The sequence below is a fragment of the Martes martes genome (assembly GCF_963455335.1).
Source record: "Martes martes genome assembly, chromosome: 14".
In the NCBI taxonomy this organism is placed as follows: Eukaryota; Metazoa; Chordata; class Mammalia; order Carnivora; family Mustelidae; genus Martes; species Martes martes.
Genome location: NC_137902.1, coordinates 57437848 through 57453261, shown reverse-complemented (window position 1 = coordinate 57453261; position 15414 = coordinate 57437848). Strand labels below are relative to the sequence as shown.

Genomic DNA, 15414 nt, shown 5'->3' with positions numbered 1-15414 from the left:
AGGAATCTCACCTTAACCATGATCTGTTTTTAAGGACAATTACTCATTGTTTTTTTGTTTTGTTTTGTTTTTAAACTTTTTTTTTTAAAAAAGATTTTATTTGTTTATTTGAGACAGAGAAAGTGAGAGAGAGCATGAGAGGGGAGAAGGTCAGAGGAAGAAGGGGGCTCCCAACGGAGCTGGGAGCCTGATACAGGACTTGATCCCAGGACCTCAGGATCATGACCTAAGCCAAAGGCAGTCGTTTAACCAACTGAACCACCCAGGCGCCCCTCACTCATTCTTATTCTGAAAGTGACATTAAATCTGTTTCAATTTTGTAAGAAGTAGAAAGAAGGAAACAAAGTCCAGTGTCACTCTGAACATCTCAGATGAAATGTCTCAGAGAATTCTTAATTTCCTTTCCTAAAACCTGCTCATCCAAGAAAATGATTCCACTACTCACCTAGTTGCTTAGGCCCTAAATATTGAAGTCACCCTTGACTCTGCTCTTTCTCTCCTATCTTTCAGTCTACTAACAAATTATACTGCCTCTACTTTAAAAAAAAAAACCTCAAATCTGATCATTTCTCACCATTTTCCCACTGGTACCATTCATAGATCCAAGCCACCATCATCTCTTGCGTAGCATATGGCAAGGCTCCTAACTGATCTGCTTGTTTCCACACTTGCTCCCTTCAACTTGATTTTTTGCATAACAGCCATGATTAATTTTTTTCAAATACTGGGTCATCCGCTTCACAAAACTTTAAAATGTGTCCCCATTTACATGTATAATAAGATTCAAAGTCCTTCCCATGGCCTGCAAGACTTCACATGATCTAACTTTGTAATTTTCTGACTTCTTTTTCTTCTACTCTTCTTTTTCATTCACCTCCTGGCACAATGGGCTTGACTCAAACACAGCAAACATTTACCTCCCTTCACCTGAACACTTACTTCTTTCTCAGTTAGGAACATTCTCCACCCACCCCCACCACAAGATGGTCACACGACTAACTTCTCCACTGCATTAGAAGCTACGCCTGATCTTCTTAGCTGAAATAGCACACCTTCCCCTCTTCCCCTTCATTCTCTATTCCCTTTTCTTATTTATTTTTCTTCTTAACACTTGCGTCTTCTCCACCAGAATGTCTACTCCATAGGATAGGGACTTTGTCATTTGTTCACTGCTGAACCCATAGTGCCTAGAATGGTACCTGGCACAGAGTAGATGCTCAATAGATATTTATTGGATGAATAAATGAAAGCTACATTAGCCATAATAGAATTTGGGCTTTATTTTTAAAGTACAAATTTTACAACAGATAGTTTTTACATTAATGCTTGAAAGAGAAAATGATACATTTTAAAATTTCCTATTATAGGTAATATTTATCAGCTTAGCAATTTACATATGCATTTTCATTTGACAACCTCTTAAAAGAGAATTGCTATTGTCCCATTGGAAAGATGGGAATAATCGAGACTCAGATGCATTAACTGACTTGCTCAAGATAATACAGTTATTTAGTGTTGGAGCTGGGATTCAAACCCAGGTTTCTGATTATAATTAGATGTACTTTGATACTTCTGCTATGAAAGAAAAGCATAATTCCAGTTATTTTATCCATCATAAAATTTCATTTGAAAGTCACCTTGAAGTGATTACTGCTTTTACCAGTTTATATTTTTCCTTTTTCTCTAAGTTTTTTCTTTTGCAAATGTGATTTCTATTTATCTGTCTTACTTTATCCTGTAATTAGAATAAAAGATAAACAACAATTGATTTAGCAGAAAATTCTAATGAACCAAAGAATTCAACAGATATTGATTGATCCAATTCCATGTGCTATGTGTGCACAGAGATGGTGGTGTACAAAAACAAAGTGAGGTAGACAGAAAAGTAAATAGGCAAATTTAATGTGTTGTGGTAACTGCCGTATTTGGAGAGAAGGACAGAGAGATTTGGATTACATTGCAGAGGTACCCAACCCAGAACAAAGAAGAAATCCCACAGTGATCTCTCAGCTAAGAACTGCAGACCATGTAGATCTTGGCCCAGTAAGGCAGTGAGGGGGGTGGGGACAGGCAGGTGCCTAAACAAAGAAAATGTATACAAGATCGACAGGCAACACAGTTATTTCATGAGACTACATGTATTTTTTTTTTGAGACTACATGTATTTCAACAGAGTATAGATGGTGCTGAATTAACTACAAATCAGAGCTGAGCTGCTCTTCAAACTTTGTCCTAGGGTCAACCACGTCACTAGCTCTACTTCCATTTCTTATCATGCTATGTCAGTGTAGTTGCTATTTAATAATAATAATAAGAGCAGCAACTACCATTTACTGAACATTTACTTAATGCCAAGCACATTTAATCATGACTTCAATCTATGAGATGGCTATTTTGCAGACGTCTAAGCTGAGCCTTATAGAAGTTAAGTGACCTTGTTGAGTTTATACAGCCAGAAAGTGTCAGAACTGGGATCTGAACCACATCTATCTAACTCCAAAGTTTTAGGTAATAACCACTACATTAAAGAACATTAAATAAATTAATTAAGCATTAATTAAATTATAAATTAAAGCAATTCTTTAATTTAAAAACTGAAATTTTTTATCATAATAATTTCTTACAAGCATAAGCATCAGAATAGGCACGCATTTGTACCTCAATTGGCTTCTTGTCTTTAAAAAAGGAAAAAAAAAAAGGTTATCCAGAGCAGTGATTACTTTTTACAAGTATTTTCTTTCCTATTTCCACCATAAATATAAAGTTCTTAAAAGTTTTTCAGCATTAACATCACCTTCACCTAAATATTGTGTTTTTTAAAAAGATTTTATTTCTTTATTTGAGAGAGAGAGAATGAGCAGGGGTTGGGGCAGAGAGAGAAAGAGAGAGAGAAGCAGACTCCCCACTGAGCAGGGAGCCAATGCAGGGCTCAATCCCAGGACTCCCAGATCATGACCTGAACTGAAGGCAGATGCTTAACCAACTGAACCACCCAGAAGCCCCTAAATATTGTTTTTTACTAACATCATTTGAGTGTCTATTACAGGGCTTTTCATTCTGATGCATGTTTTAAGGGCTTTGCATTCATGATGTTATCAACATCCCAGAAATTAGGTATTATCCATGTTTTACAAGATGAGGAATCCAAAGCTCAGAGAAGTAAGCAATTTCCTCTAAGTCATACAACTGCTAAGAGTTTATGAAACCAGAATTTGAAAACCGATCTGACTCTAAGACCAATAATTCTCATTCCATGTTGCCTCAAGATAAAAGCCATCTTAGAATACAGAGTTAGAGACAAAGTTACAATAAAATACGATATGCAGTAATGTCCAACTAATAGAAGATCATTCTGATTTATATATTAGTTTTCCCCTTACATTTTTATTTTTTTTATTTTTTTTAAAGATTTTATTCATTTATTTGACAGAGAGAGATCACAAGTAGGCAGAGAGGCAGGCAGAGAGAGAGGAGGAAACAGGCTCCCTGCTGAGCAGAGAGCCCGATGTGGGGCTCGATCCCAGGACCCTGGGATCATGACCCAAGCTGAAGGCAGAGGCTTTAACCCACTGAGCCACCCAGGCGCCCCGTCCCCTTACATTTTTAAATACAGTTGGCCCTTGAACAACATGGGTTTGAACTGTGTGTGAGTCCACTTACACATGGATTATTTTACATTAAAAAAAAATACAGTAGAGTGCTGTAAACACATTTTTTTCTTCCTTATGATTTTCTTAAACCATTTTCTTTTTTCTAGCATAGTTTATTGTGAGAATACAGTATATGATACATATAAAAATATGTTTTAATTGACTGCTTATGCTATTGATAAGGCTTCTAGTCAATTGTGTGTTATTAGTAGTTAAGTTTTGAAAGAATCAAAAGTTATACGTGGGTTTTTGACTGTGCAAGGGTTGGCGCTCCTAACTCCTGCATTGTTCAAGGGCCAATTGTACATGCAGAAATTCAAATGAGACTAATGAAATAGTTGATTTATAAATGAGAAGGATTTTTTCATCAGTATAGTAATTACATTTTAAAATAGCGTTTTGCACCTTATTGCACATATTTTTAACTCTTCTTCTGTATGTTAATGCAGACATGAGACAAATTTTCAATTGATATATTAATTATACTTTCATATACTATTTGGTATATGATTTATGTTCCTACCAGATTTAAAATAGCCGGATAGCTCTATTTAATGAGTATATTATAATTTAATTAACCAATTTCTTATTGAACATGGTTCCAATTTTTAATACTATCATCTATACTGTGATGAATATCTTTGTAGATAAAGCTTTGTACTCATCCAGCACGTTTGCATTTTCAATTCATTTTTAAGGCACGGTAGACTTCACCCAAACAAATGACTCCAGTAGTGGCAATTTCAGGCTGTATCAAGCATGTGGAAAAATATTTGGCTGTAGGCAATTATTTCAGCCATCTCTAATTGCCCTGTCAAGGTGACTGCTTACTTTGCCAATTTAGAGGTTGGTTTTGGATAGCACTCTAAAAGCTCAGGAATTAGAGCAGTTCCCAGGAAGTCTTCTTTGTGATGTAAGTAAGGCTGTCTTATATGGGAGAGGAAAGGTGAACTGAAACAAGTTTGTCATAGAATCATAAAACCTAAAAAGATTTAGATTACTTTCCTCTCCATCTTCCCAGCACAGGGCCTAGCACATGGTAGCCAAGAATAGCAAGCAAATGGTCTTCATCTCTATGACCATCTCTGATTGATTGGTGGTGACTGAAGGAGTAGAGTGTTAAGAAAGTCAAGATCCATGGGAAGAGCACTGTACTCTGTTAGCTGATCTTTTAAGGAAAGAGAGAAGTAACAGCCTACAGGTCACCAGTTTGCCATCCCTCTAGTAAATGTGTGACTCAATAAATGATAAAATGTTAATAATATAAAGTTGCTTTGTATTACCAAACTCTAGTTCAGGGGGGGTTTTGAACTAAAGTTACTATGATATTTTCTTAATATTTTAAAAATTATTTATTTTTTGAATCAGTAATAGCCTCATATAATTGACACTCAAAAGTCAGGAAAGGGTATACAGTGAAATACAATATAGGGGTGTCCTGTATTAAACCTCATTTCCCTGTCTCCTATATCCCCTCTTCACCAATGTTAATATAAGAGATTTTTAAAAATCTAGGCTCTAACTCATATCTTCGTAGGAATTAAATTAATTATACCTTATTTGAAAAGGCTAAATCATTACACTTTTCAAGAGCAGATTGAACCTCTAAACAACATTGAATTTAAACAACTTGTCTCTAGTCAAAGACCAAAGCATTATTTATTTTCATGAACTGGATCAAATTAATGTTTTCAGTAATTAAATGGATTATGTTACCTGTACCTTTTTTTTCCCATTTCAAAGAAGAATTTATTCATTAGTTTAACAATTATTTTTGGGGATCAAAGTCCTTGCATTGGTGGAAGTTGTATTTTAGTGGGAGGAAAACGACAAGCTGCTAAAAATGTGCATGCCAGGTATTTCTTATGAAGATAAGTGGTACTGGGAAAACCAAACTTTGTAAAAAGGATAAGCTGGAAAGGTATTTCTGTCTTATGTTGGGCCATAAAGAAGGAACTACTGAGGAGAGAATAGATAGATAATTGAGGGAAGTGAGAAGTGAGTCACATAGCATTGTCAGAAATAACACTCCAGGTACAGGCAACAGCAAGTCAAATGTTCTGAGGCATTTCAGATGTAACTTTAGAACATTTCAGAAATAATAAGAAACCAGTGTGGGTGAAGCTGAGTGAAAAAGTCTTGAAACCATAAGAGATAATGTCAGTTTATGTAGAGCTTTTTATGAATGAAACGGAAAACTGTTGTTGTCCGTATCTTTTAACGCCTATTATTTTATTGCATTCAAGGTAAAGGGGAGAGTATGGACAGCAAATCTCTGTGTAGGAGAGGTCTTTATAACTAAAAGCCCTTTATAGATATCATCAAAACTGTGCTTAGAAATTGCATTTACTATCTCTATGGTTACTTCATAACTTTCACAATTGAACTTGTATTAAAGAACTTAATAGAATGGTTATTACCCATGTTTTTATTTTATATTTCAGGGCAGTCTCATTCAGTTCATCTTCACTTTACAATTTGAGGTTAATCTTTAAGTCTTTACTGTAAATTTTGTAGAAGTATCAAAATTAGGCAACTTTTTATTTTAAACTCTAAGATCTTAAGACTCCATCATGCTTGTAGACCTATTATTCTTTAGAAATGATCGAACTTTTTGTTATTATTATTATTATTATTTCGTGACAGCATGCAAGACGACAGCATAGAAGCTTCTACTTCCATATCTCAGCTTCTAAGAGAGAGCTATTTGGCAGAAACTAGACACCGGGGAAACAATGAGAGAAGTCGAGCAGAACCGTCCCCCAACCCTTTCCATTTTGGCAATCCTTCTGGAGCTGCTGAAGGAGGAGGAGGCCAAGATGACCTTCCAGATCTTTCAGCCTTCCTGAGCCAAGAAGAATTAGATGAAAGTGTCAATCTGGCAAGACTGGCCATCAATCATGACCCTTTGGAGAAAGCAGATGAAGCTCAAGCCAGAAAACGTCTTTCGTCTGATCAAATGAAACACTCACCTAAATCAAGTTTTGACCCCAACTTCTGTCAGGATAACTCTCGAGGTCCTACCAGCTCTAAAGAGAGTCCCCATGAGGCAAAAAGGCCACAGTATAGCTCTGAAACCCAGTCCAAAAAAGTATTCTTAAATAAAGCTGCCGATTTCATTGAAGAGCTGTCCTCCCTTTTCAAAGCCCATAGCTCCAAAAGGATTAGACCTCGTGCCTGCAAAAACCACAAGAGTAAACTGGAATCTCAAAACAAACTTACGCAGGAAAATAGCTCCAGTTTGTCAGATATCTCAGAAAGAAGAGAAAGATCTTCTGTTCCCATCCCTATCCCTGCAGATACTAGGGATAATGAAGTGAATCACGCCCTTGAAAGGCAGGAAGCTAAGAGGCGTGAAGCTGAGCAGGCTGCCAGTGAGGCAGCTGGTGGAGACACCACCCCAGGCTCTTCACCTTCATCTTTGTACTATGAAGAACCTCTGGGGCAACCTCCTCGGTTCACTCAAAAGTTACGGAGCAGGGAAGTTCCAGAAGGAACCAGAGTACAGTTGGATTGCATAGTGGTAGGAATTCCACCACCCCAAGTAAGGTAAAAAACATCCCATTAGTAATGCTTGGTAATTGCTTTCCATCTACCCTGATTCGCTCACATATTTGTCTTTTAAGTATGTGGTTTCAAAAACTATGTACTCTTTGAGAAAAAGTCAAAGTCTAATGTAGCACTCTCCAATAGAAATATAATATTAGCCAAATTTTGCAATTGAAATTTTTCAAGTAGTCACATTTTCTTTTCTTTTTTTAAAAAATGTTTTATTTTATTTATTTGACAGAGAGAGAGATCACAGGCAGGCAGAGAGGCAGGCAGAGAGAGAGGGGGAAGCAGGCTCCCCACTGAACAGAGAGCCCGAAGTGGGGCTCGATCCCAGGACTCCAAGATCATGACCTGAGCTGAAGACAGAGGCTTAACCCACTGAGCCACCCAGGCACCCCTTCAAGTAGTCACATTTTCGAAAAGTAAGAAGAACTGGGTGAGATAAGCTTTTAAAATATGTGTTATTTTATCAATATATTAAAATATTATTATTTCAACAGGTAATCAATATAAACTATTAAGATATCCAGTGTGAATTCTACATTTATAACAGCACATCTCAATTTGACTACTTAATTTTCCTAGGAAATACTTAATCTGCATTTAGATTTCATGTTTACAGTTGAAAAAGTAGCTTAACATACTCAAGTTGTTCCAAACATACCTCAAAAATTCATAACAGCAAAATTATCAGTTTTTAAATTTAAATTAATTAAAATTAAATGTAATTTGAAATTTAGGTCCTAGGTTGCACCAGCCACATTTCAAGTGCCCAATACCACATGTGGTCAGTGACTAAGGTATTGGACAGCATAAGTCTACAGCCTGAAGCTTAAAACAAGAAAATATTTAAGACTTAAACTCAATGAATTCCAGAGGTATTTTTTCAATTTTAAAGAAAGCCAAATGATAGAATAAAGACTAATAGAATAAAGATAGAGTAAGTTTGTAGCTAAGTAAAATCAATTTAAAGATTCATTTTACATGTATTGTATTTATTATAAACTTCTTCATAACAGCTTAATGAATACTATTCTCCCTAATGCCCAAGTCTTTCCCTAATATGACTAATGAGTAGAGAGAATATCAATCTTTTTTTTTTTTAAGATCTTTTTTTTATTTATTCGACAGAGAGAGACACAGCAAGAGAGAGAGAGAGATAGAGAGAGAGAGAACACAAGCAGGGGGACTGGGAAAGGGAGAAGGAGGCTTCCCACTGAGCAGGGAGCACAACACGGGGCTCCATCCCAGGACCCCTGGGTTCACGACCTGAGCCAAAGGCAGCCGCTTCACTATTGAGCCACCCAGACACCCCTGATATCAATCTTTTATGTGCCTACCAGTTAGCTTTTCTTTGAAGCAAATGAAGCTTAAGCCTCAGGGCTCCTCATTTGCATAAACTATGCCTAATTTTGTGGTTTTATTTTATTTCATTTTTTAAAGGGGCCCTTCCACATATCTGAGCTTCAGGTCCCACAACCTGGATCTGACGGCAGCCCCAGGATGACATTTGCAAACTCTAATATTACAATGTAATAGTATGTGAATAAAGAGCTTTAAGTATGTTGCTTTTGTAGAGAATTACTGGTATTTAGAGTCCTGTAACAATCACTTTGTCTTCCTAACAATTTACTTACTAGTAGAATGACTTCATTACTATTTAACATTTATTCTAGGTGTGTAAATAGGGTCTCATCTTTTTCTCACACAGTATTCATATTATAGGACAGTAATAGTATTAATAATAATAGTTTTATTTATATTTACCTATTGATTCAAGAGATTTTTACCCAAAGACATACTCATATATTGAATTTTGGTTTTCAAAGGCAACAGAATGCAATGTTAAATACTATTTCTGCAATGTCATATACACTACTATCCAGTTATGCAAATGAGCTCCTTGAGGGCAGGGGTTCTCCTTTGTATCCTGAACACCTTCATATCTCCTTTGTCTATTTCTGGCCCATAGTAATCACTAAGAAATGTTAAGTAAACTAATGCATAAAGAAACAGGAAAATAAGAAACTCAATCAGTTTAAATCAGGATTCGGTCATATGGCCTAAGATATGACAAAGGGTTGAAACTGTATGACACAGGTCAGTATCTAACCTTCTATTCTAATCATGCCTGATGACACTCTCGGGGAGTATTGTTGGTAATGCTGGTGAGATGTCATCACAGAACCGTGATGGAAATCACTCAGTGACATTTGGTCAATCTAAGTAAGGTGGTGAGTACTCAAGTTATAATACACACACAACTTACTTAGATTAGTCTTGTCCAACCCACTAATTTCTAAACATAGAATGGACCCAAAAAAACCAGAAAAACTAGACCACATCATTCAGGATTGATTCTCCCCATTTCTTGACTGTGACAATCTCAGATACAAAAAAGAATTCAGTATTCCTGTGAGAAAAATGAGCCAGGAAGAATTATAAGCTACCCACCCCCCCCCCAACAAAGTAATCTAGTGGTCACTCAAAAACTACTTAATCAACCAAATACAAATTTACAAATTTTAAAGTGAAAAAAATGTACACAGCTTCTATGTAGCAATACTAATTTTACCTGGAAGAATTTCTTTCCTGGTAGAATTCATGCCTGTATTCCAACCATTGGTTTGGTGCCAGAAAATTTCTAGGTATTCATTAAATATTTTCTGAATGAACTAGTATTTAATTTACAGCAGCAATTATATTCCAAAAAGTTTAGAATTTTCTATTAGCTGTCATTATTGTCTTAAGCCCAGAGTTTACATAACTCTAATTAATTGGACAGCAAATATATTTTTACTATGTGCTCTGCACTTTGATTATTGCAGTGACAGAGACAATATAAGACATGTTCCTGACCTCAAGGAGCTTGTGATTCAATTAAAGAAATCATCCAAGTTTATATAGTACAAAACCATAAGAACTATCAGGCTTCAGAGAAGGGATGGAGGACTAGAAAGATCAAAGAAGACTTTGGACATGTAGGATGAGAAAGATTGAGAGGATTTAGGATTTATTCATTCAATCATTCAACAAATACCTATTGAATTACTAAAGTGACTCACTGGGAGTACGAAACAAATGTGAGTTATTGGAGGTCAGGGACCTTGTTTTGAAACCAAGTCTAAAACTATCCTGAGAGGGTAGCTCACAATCGAAAAGGCAATCAGACAGGAATGTAGTCAAAATGGTGCAATATCGTATGATAAGGGCTATAACAGAAGTATATATAGAACGCAACAGCAACTCAAAAGAAGATGTGATTATTTTGTCTCGAGTGCAGAAGAAAGGAAGCATTCACAAAGGAGGTGCCTCTAGTTTGAAGAGACCAAGGGTGGAGGAGGAAGCGAGTGCAAAGGTCTGAAGACAAGTGTTTTCAAGGAACTGCAAGTTCCTTGGCTATGTGAAGAACATGGGGTAACAGGTGAGCCGAGACAAGAGAAGAGCTTTTAGGTCAGGTCAATTTAACATGTTCATATAAAGGCACAGACGCCGGGAGAGGAATATTTTTATATGACAGGGAGGAGACTGGGCTAACCTGAAAAGAGAGTAGAGCCAAATGATTTTGCAGAGCCTTGAAAGCAAAACAGAATAGTTCAGACTTGGTTTCAAAACCACCTAGAAGCCATTTACAAGGTTGTGTATTGAGAAGTACCAAGATGAAAGGGAACATTTAAGTAGAGTTAGTCTGGAAGGAGGAGTTAGACTTGAAAAGAATGAAGAGAGTAGGCCACTGAGGAAGCTGAGGGAGATATCCCAGGGGTCAGATGCTCTGATCAGATTTGAATGTGGGCAGTGGGAGCAAGATTTAGAAGACAAGAAATCAAGCCAAACTTGGTGGCTGACTGGATAGGAAGGATGAGTAAAAAAATGTTACTCCTCACGTTTGAAGCCGGGTGCCTGAGAGAATACTGGGGTCACTGTCAAGGACTAAGAAAATGGAAGAGATGACTGATGAATGGCGGAGTTGATGATTTGAGTCTGAGGAGACCAAGGGATGATTTCCAATAGGCAGTTGGAAATGCACGACTGAAGGTCAAATGAGAGGGTAGTGGAACTGGAGACATTCCAAGGAATGACCTGGACACTAGGAAATCTGGACACAATATCTCTGTAATTACAAAGGGACTATATATAAACAGATAACACTTGGAACTAACTTCTACTAGTGCCAGACTGAAGTAGTGTTTTCCAACCTTCTTTTAGCAGTAACTCCCTCCCAGTTTTCTCCCAGCAATGAATCTGTTACATGTTATCCCAACACTCTCTCTCTTTCTCTCTCACTCACTCACACACACACACACAAACACACACACACACTTTTTAAGGATAAAATTAGAGCTTTTGAGATTGAAGAGTGTTGGAGTGGAAGAAGCCCGAAACTCCTAAGGCATCCCCATAGAACCCAGGAGCACAGATTTTGATCCGGAGAATACCTTAAAAATACATTAAAATAATAATGAGACATTTTGGCTTGCCATGTAGGAACGTGGCAGTCAATAAGAAACGTATCCTTTTCACTAATTTTGCAAGAAAATGTAATAAGCGTACCTGGCAACTGAGGTCTAACCTTGGATCTGGGTGCCCCTCTGTGTAATCAGTATGTTATCCATACTCTTGTAACTCTGATTTAGCAAATTGAAAAATTGTTTTTGGTGTATTTGTTGATTTCCATGTTAACTGGGCAGAAATTGCTTTGTTTTGTAGAGGTGAAATCCTACTTCACTGAAGGTAGCCTTTTGAAAAAGCTTGTTAATCTTGGATATAGCTTCATGGGAGGAGGGGCCTTAGAAAATGAAACACATTCATGCATCACCCACAGATGAAAGCGTCTGTTGGAATTCACAGCAAATGGCTGTGATCCCGTTTTGTATCCTGACTTCAAATTCTTTTCCCAGGAATGTGCAGCTGGGTCACACTAAGTATGTTTGCTTGTGCACAACCTTCTGAAGCAGCACAAATTTACCCTTTATAGGCATCAATGCCTGCTTTGGCTGTTGGGTTTTGCTTTTGCTGCTTCTGGACAATAGCTTGCAAGTGACATGATCAGGAAATAAATTAGTTACAAAGACAGAGGATGTTTTAAATGACACAGGGGAATTATAAAAATATTATTATAAACAATTGTATATGATATATAGTTAATATGTTGTACAAATATTTGAAATATTATATTATTTAGGGGCTTTTTCTTCTACCTTTTGGGAAAATCTAGATGCCTTCATTCATTTATCCAACCAATAGTAAGTGCCTACTATGTGCCATGTATTGTTATAGGCACTAAGATTAAAACAGCAAAAACAAGAAAAATTCCCTGCCTTCATGGAGCTTAGGGTCTAGTAAGGAACACAGATAATAAACAAAAATTCCCAAAATTCTTACATAATTGTACTTGTGATAAATGTGATATAGGAGGGTGCATGTAGTGAAGGCACCAAACCTTATAGGTAGGCTGAAGAAGGTTGTATTAAAAAGCGGTATTTAAGCTGAGAAATAAAAGATCTCTAGGAGTTAGCCTGGCAAAGTGGGGCTTAGGAAAAAGTATCTCAGAGTGAGGGAACAGAAGATTCGAAGCTCTTAAGGCTACAAGATCATCATTGACTTTAAGGACTTGAAAGAACTGATGTCACCTGAACATAGAGTGAGAAGGAAATGGTTTGAGAATAAGTCCAGAGAGGCAGAAGAGGCTACGTTTTGAGAGCCTCCTAGAACCCGCTACTCAAAGTGGGTTCCTGAACCAGCTGGCCAGCATCATCGGAGACCTTGGTGAATATGCAGATTTGTAGTTCCACCTTATACCTCCTGAATCAGGGTCTCTAAAAATGAGGCCCAAACACCTGTGTTTTAACAAACTGCTGTCTGCTGCTGTGCTGAGAATTTTTGCATTTTCTTCGGAAACTACCTCAGAGGGAGGGACCTTCCCCACACTCTGTTCCTTGACCCAGAGGCTGCAATCTCCAGGTAACACTTTAGGACCTGTTGCTCAGTTCTTACTCCAACAGTACACTTCTCACACTCTCTCTGTTGGAGTCACCTCAGCCTCGTAGGCGGTTCTTTGAAGCGAGTTCTGTTTTGAGGTGGAACGCCAGGCTAGCTTCTGTGGTGTCCACTGGGTCCATGGGAAAAGCCACATCTTTGTCCCATAAAGTCTGGAAATCTAGGCTGCTTCCACTGAAGCTCTTTCTATTGTCCTTCTCTTTTGGGCAATACTAAATATCCCGTCACCTTAAAAATTTCTGAGGCTGGGGACACCTGGGTGGCTCAGTGGGTTAAGCCTCTGCCTTCAGCTCAGGTCATGATCTCAGGGTCCTGGGATTGAGCCCTGCATCAGGCTTTCTGCCCAGCAGGGAGCCTGCTTCCCCCTCTCTCTCTGCCTGCCTACTTGTGATCTCTGTCAAATAAATAAATAAACTCTTTAAAAAATAAATAAATAAAATAAAAGTTTCTGAGGTAAGAATTGGGTATAAACCTCTGTACCCCCACAGACTCCAGAGGCTATAAGTCAAGCTCTCCAAGGGCCTCTGCATAAGTTCCTGCCATTGCCTACCAACTTTCTTTAATCAGACTCTTGACTTCACATACACTCCCAAAATGGACACGGATCATCAGACTGAATTGCCTGAATTGTTTTCTAAAGTGTATTTTGACTAGATACTGAAGAATTTGTGTGTGTGTGTGTGTGTGTGTGTGTGCGCGCGCACGTACATATGCGTGTTCATGGGTTAAGAATGATAAGGACAAACATCTGTGTGCTCACATTACCATTATTTTTAAGACTGCTGTCTTCCTAATCCTCTCCCGTCCTCCCCTTTCAGAAGTAATCACTAGTTCAAATCCTGTGTTTTCTCTTTAAATTCTTCTTAACAATTTTTCTTCATAGTTTCACAACATATTTTTATGTCCCTAAACAATATTGGTATGGAAGCATTTACAGATGAAATAATACAAAATCCTGGACTTACATTAAAATAATTCAAGGTGGGAAAAAGTGGAGAATATAAAAGAAATACATATGCCACTTGTTGATAATTTATTGAAGCTAAGGGATATGTGCCTGGTGGCCCATTATACAGAGTCTCTACCTTGTATATGCTTGACAGTTTCCATAATAAAAAGTTTAAAAAATAATATTAGTAAAATTTACATATTTAAAAATTTTTTAATATAAGTAGGATAGTGATGTTTATATTCTTCTGCTGCTTGAATTTTTTTCTCCAAAAACTATATCCATGATGTTGCAAGTAACTCTAATCCACTCATTTTCATCGCTGTATAGGATTTCACTGCAAGGCTAGAGGATTGTATTTGTTGGTGTACATTTGGGTTGTTCCTAGGTTTTTTCTTAAGATGAACAATGTTGTTATAAACATTCTAATATATTCTCCTGATACATGAGTATGTCTAGGCATGGAATTGCTGATGGAGTTTGTACAACTTCAACTTTATAATAATATCACATTTTTCCAAAGAAATTATTTCAACTTGCATTCCCATCAACATTGTATGAGAGCTCTGGTTGTCCTACATCATTGCCAATACTGATATTACCAGACTTCTAAATTTTTGCCAGTCAGAAAGGTATGAAGTGTTAGCTTGTTGTAATTTTAATTTTTCATTTCTGTAATTACTGATGAAGCTGAGAATTTTAAAAACTGTGTTTGTTGACCATTCAGGATTCACTTATATGAAGGACCTCTTTACATCTTTCATTCATTTTTCTGTCAGTTTGTTCTTTTCTTATTGAATTGTAAGACTTCTAAAAAATATGATTAAGGTACTAATCATATGACATATTGACATGTATATTATGAAAATATCCTTTCCTACTTTGACTTGCCTCCTTATTTTCTCTATGGTATCTCTAATAATTAGATATTTTTAACTTTGGTATAAAATTAATTATTTTTTGTGGTTTTGGTTTCTATAGTGTGTGTCTAGCTTAAGAAATTTTTCCTAACCTCAACATAAAATATTCTTATATATTATCTTCTAAAGTTTTGTAATTTTGTCTTTCACATTTAATTTCTTAATCCATTTAAAGCTGATTTTTGTGTATGGTGTAAAACAGAGGATCCATTTATATTATCTTTAGATTGGGTAATCAACTGTCTCAGCTCCAGTTTATTGAAAAGTGTATCCCCCCAATTGATCTATAATGCCAGCTCCTTCATAAGTTAGAATTCCATAAATACGTGGATCTAGCTCTGAGCTT

The 15414-nt window shown here is 36.8% G+C and overlaps 1 protein-coding gene across 2 annotated transcripts in view; it reads left to right on the top strand.

Moving 5' to 3' along the window:
* MYPN (myopalladin) overlaps nt 1–15414 on the top strand; it is a 102665-nt gene that overhangs the window by 8255 nt on the left and 78996 nt on the right. For both annotated transcript variants that reach the window (XM_080823590.1, XM_080823589.1), the window contains exon 2: nt 6297–7199. In XM_080823590.1, coding sequence (XP_080679716.1) covers nt 6298–7199 — 902 coding nt within the window. In that variant the 5' untranslated portion in view covers nt 6297. The remainder of the gene's footprint in view (nt 1–6296; nt 7200–15414) is intronic.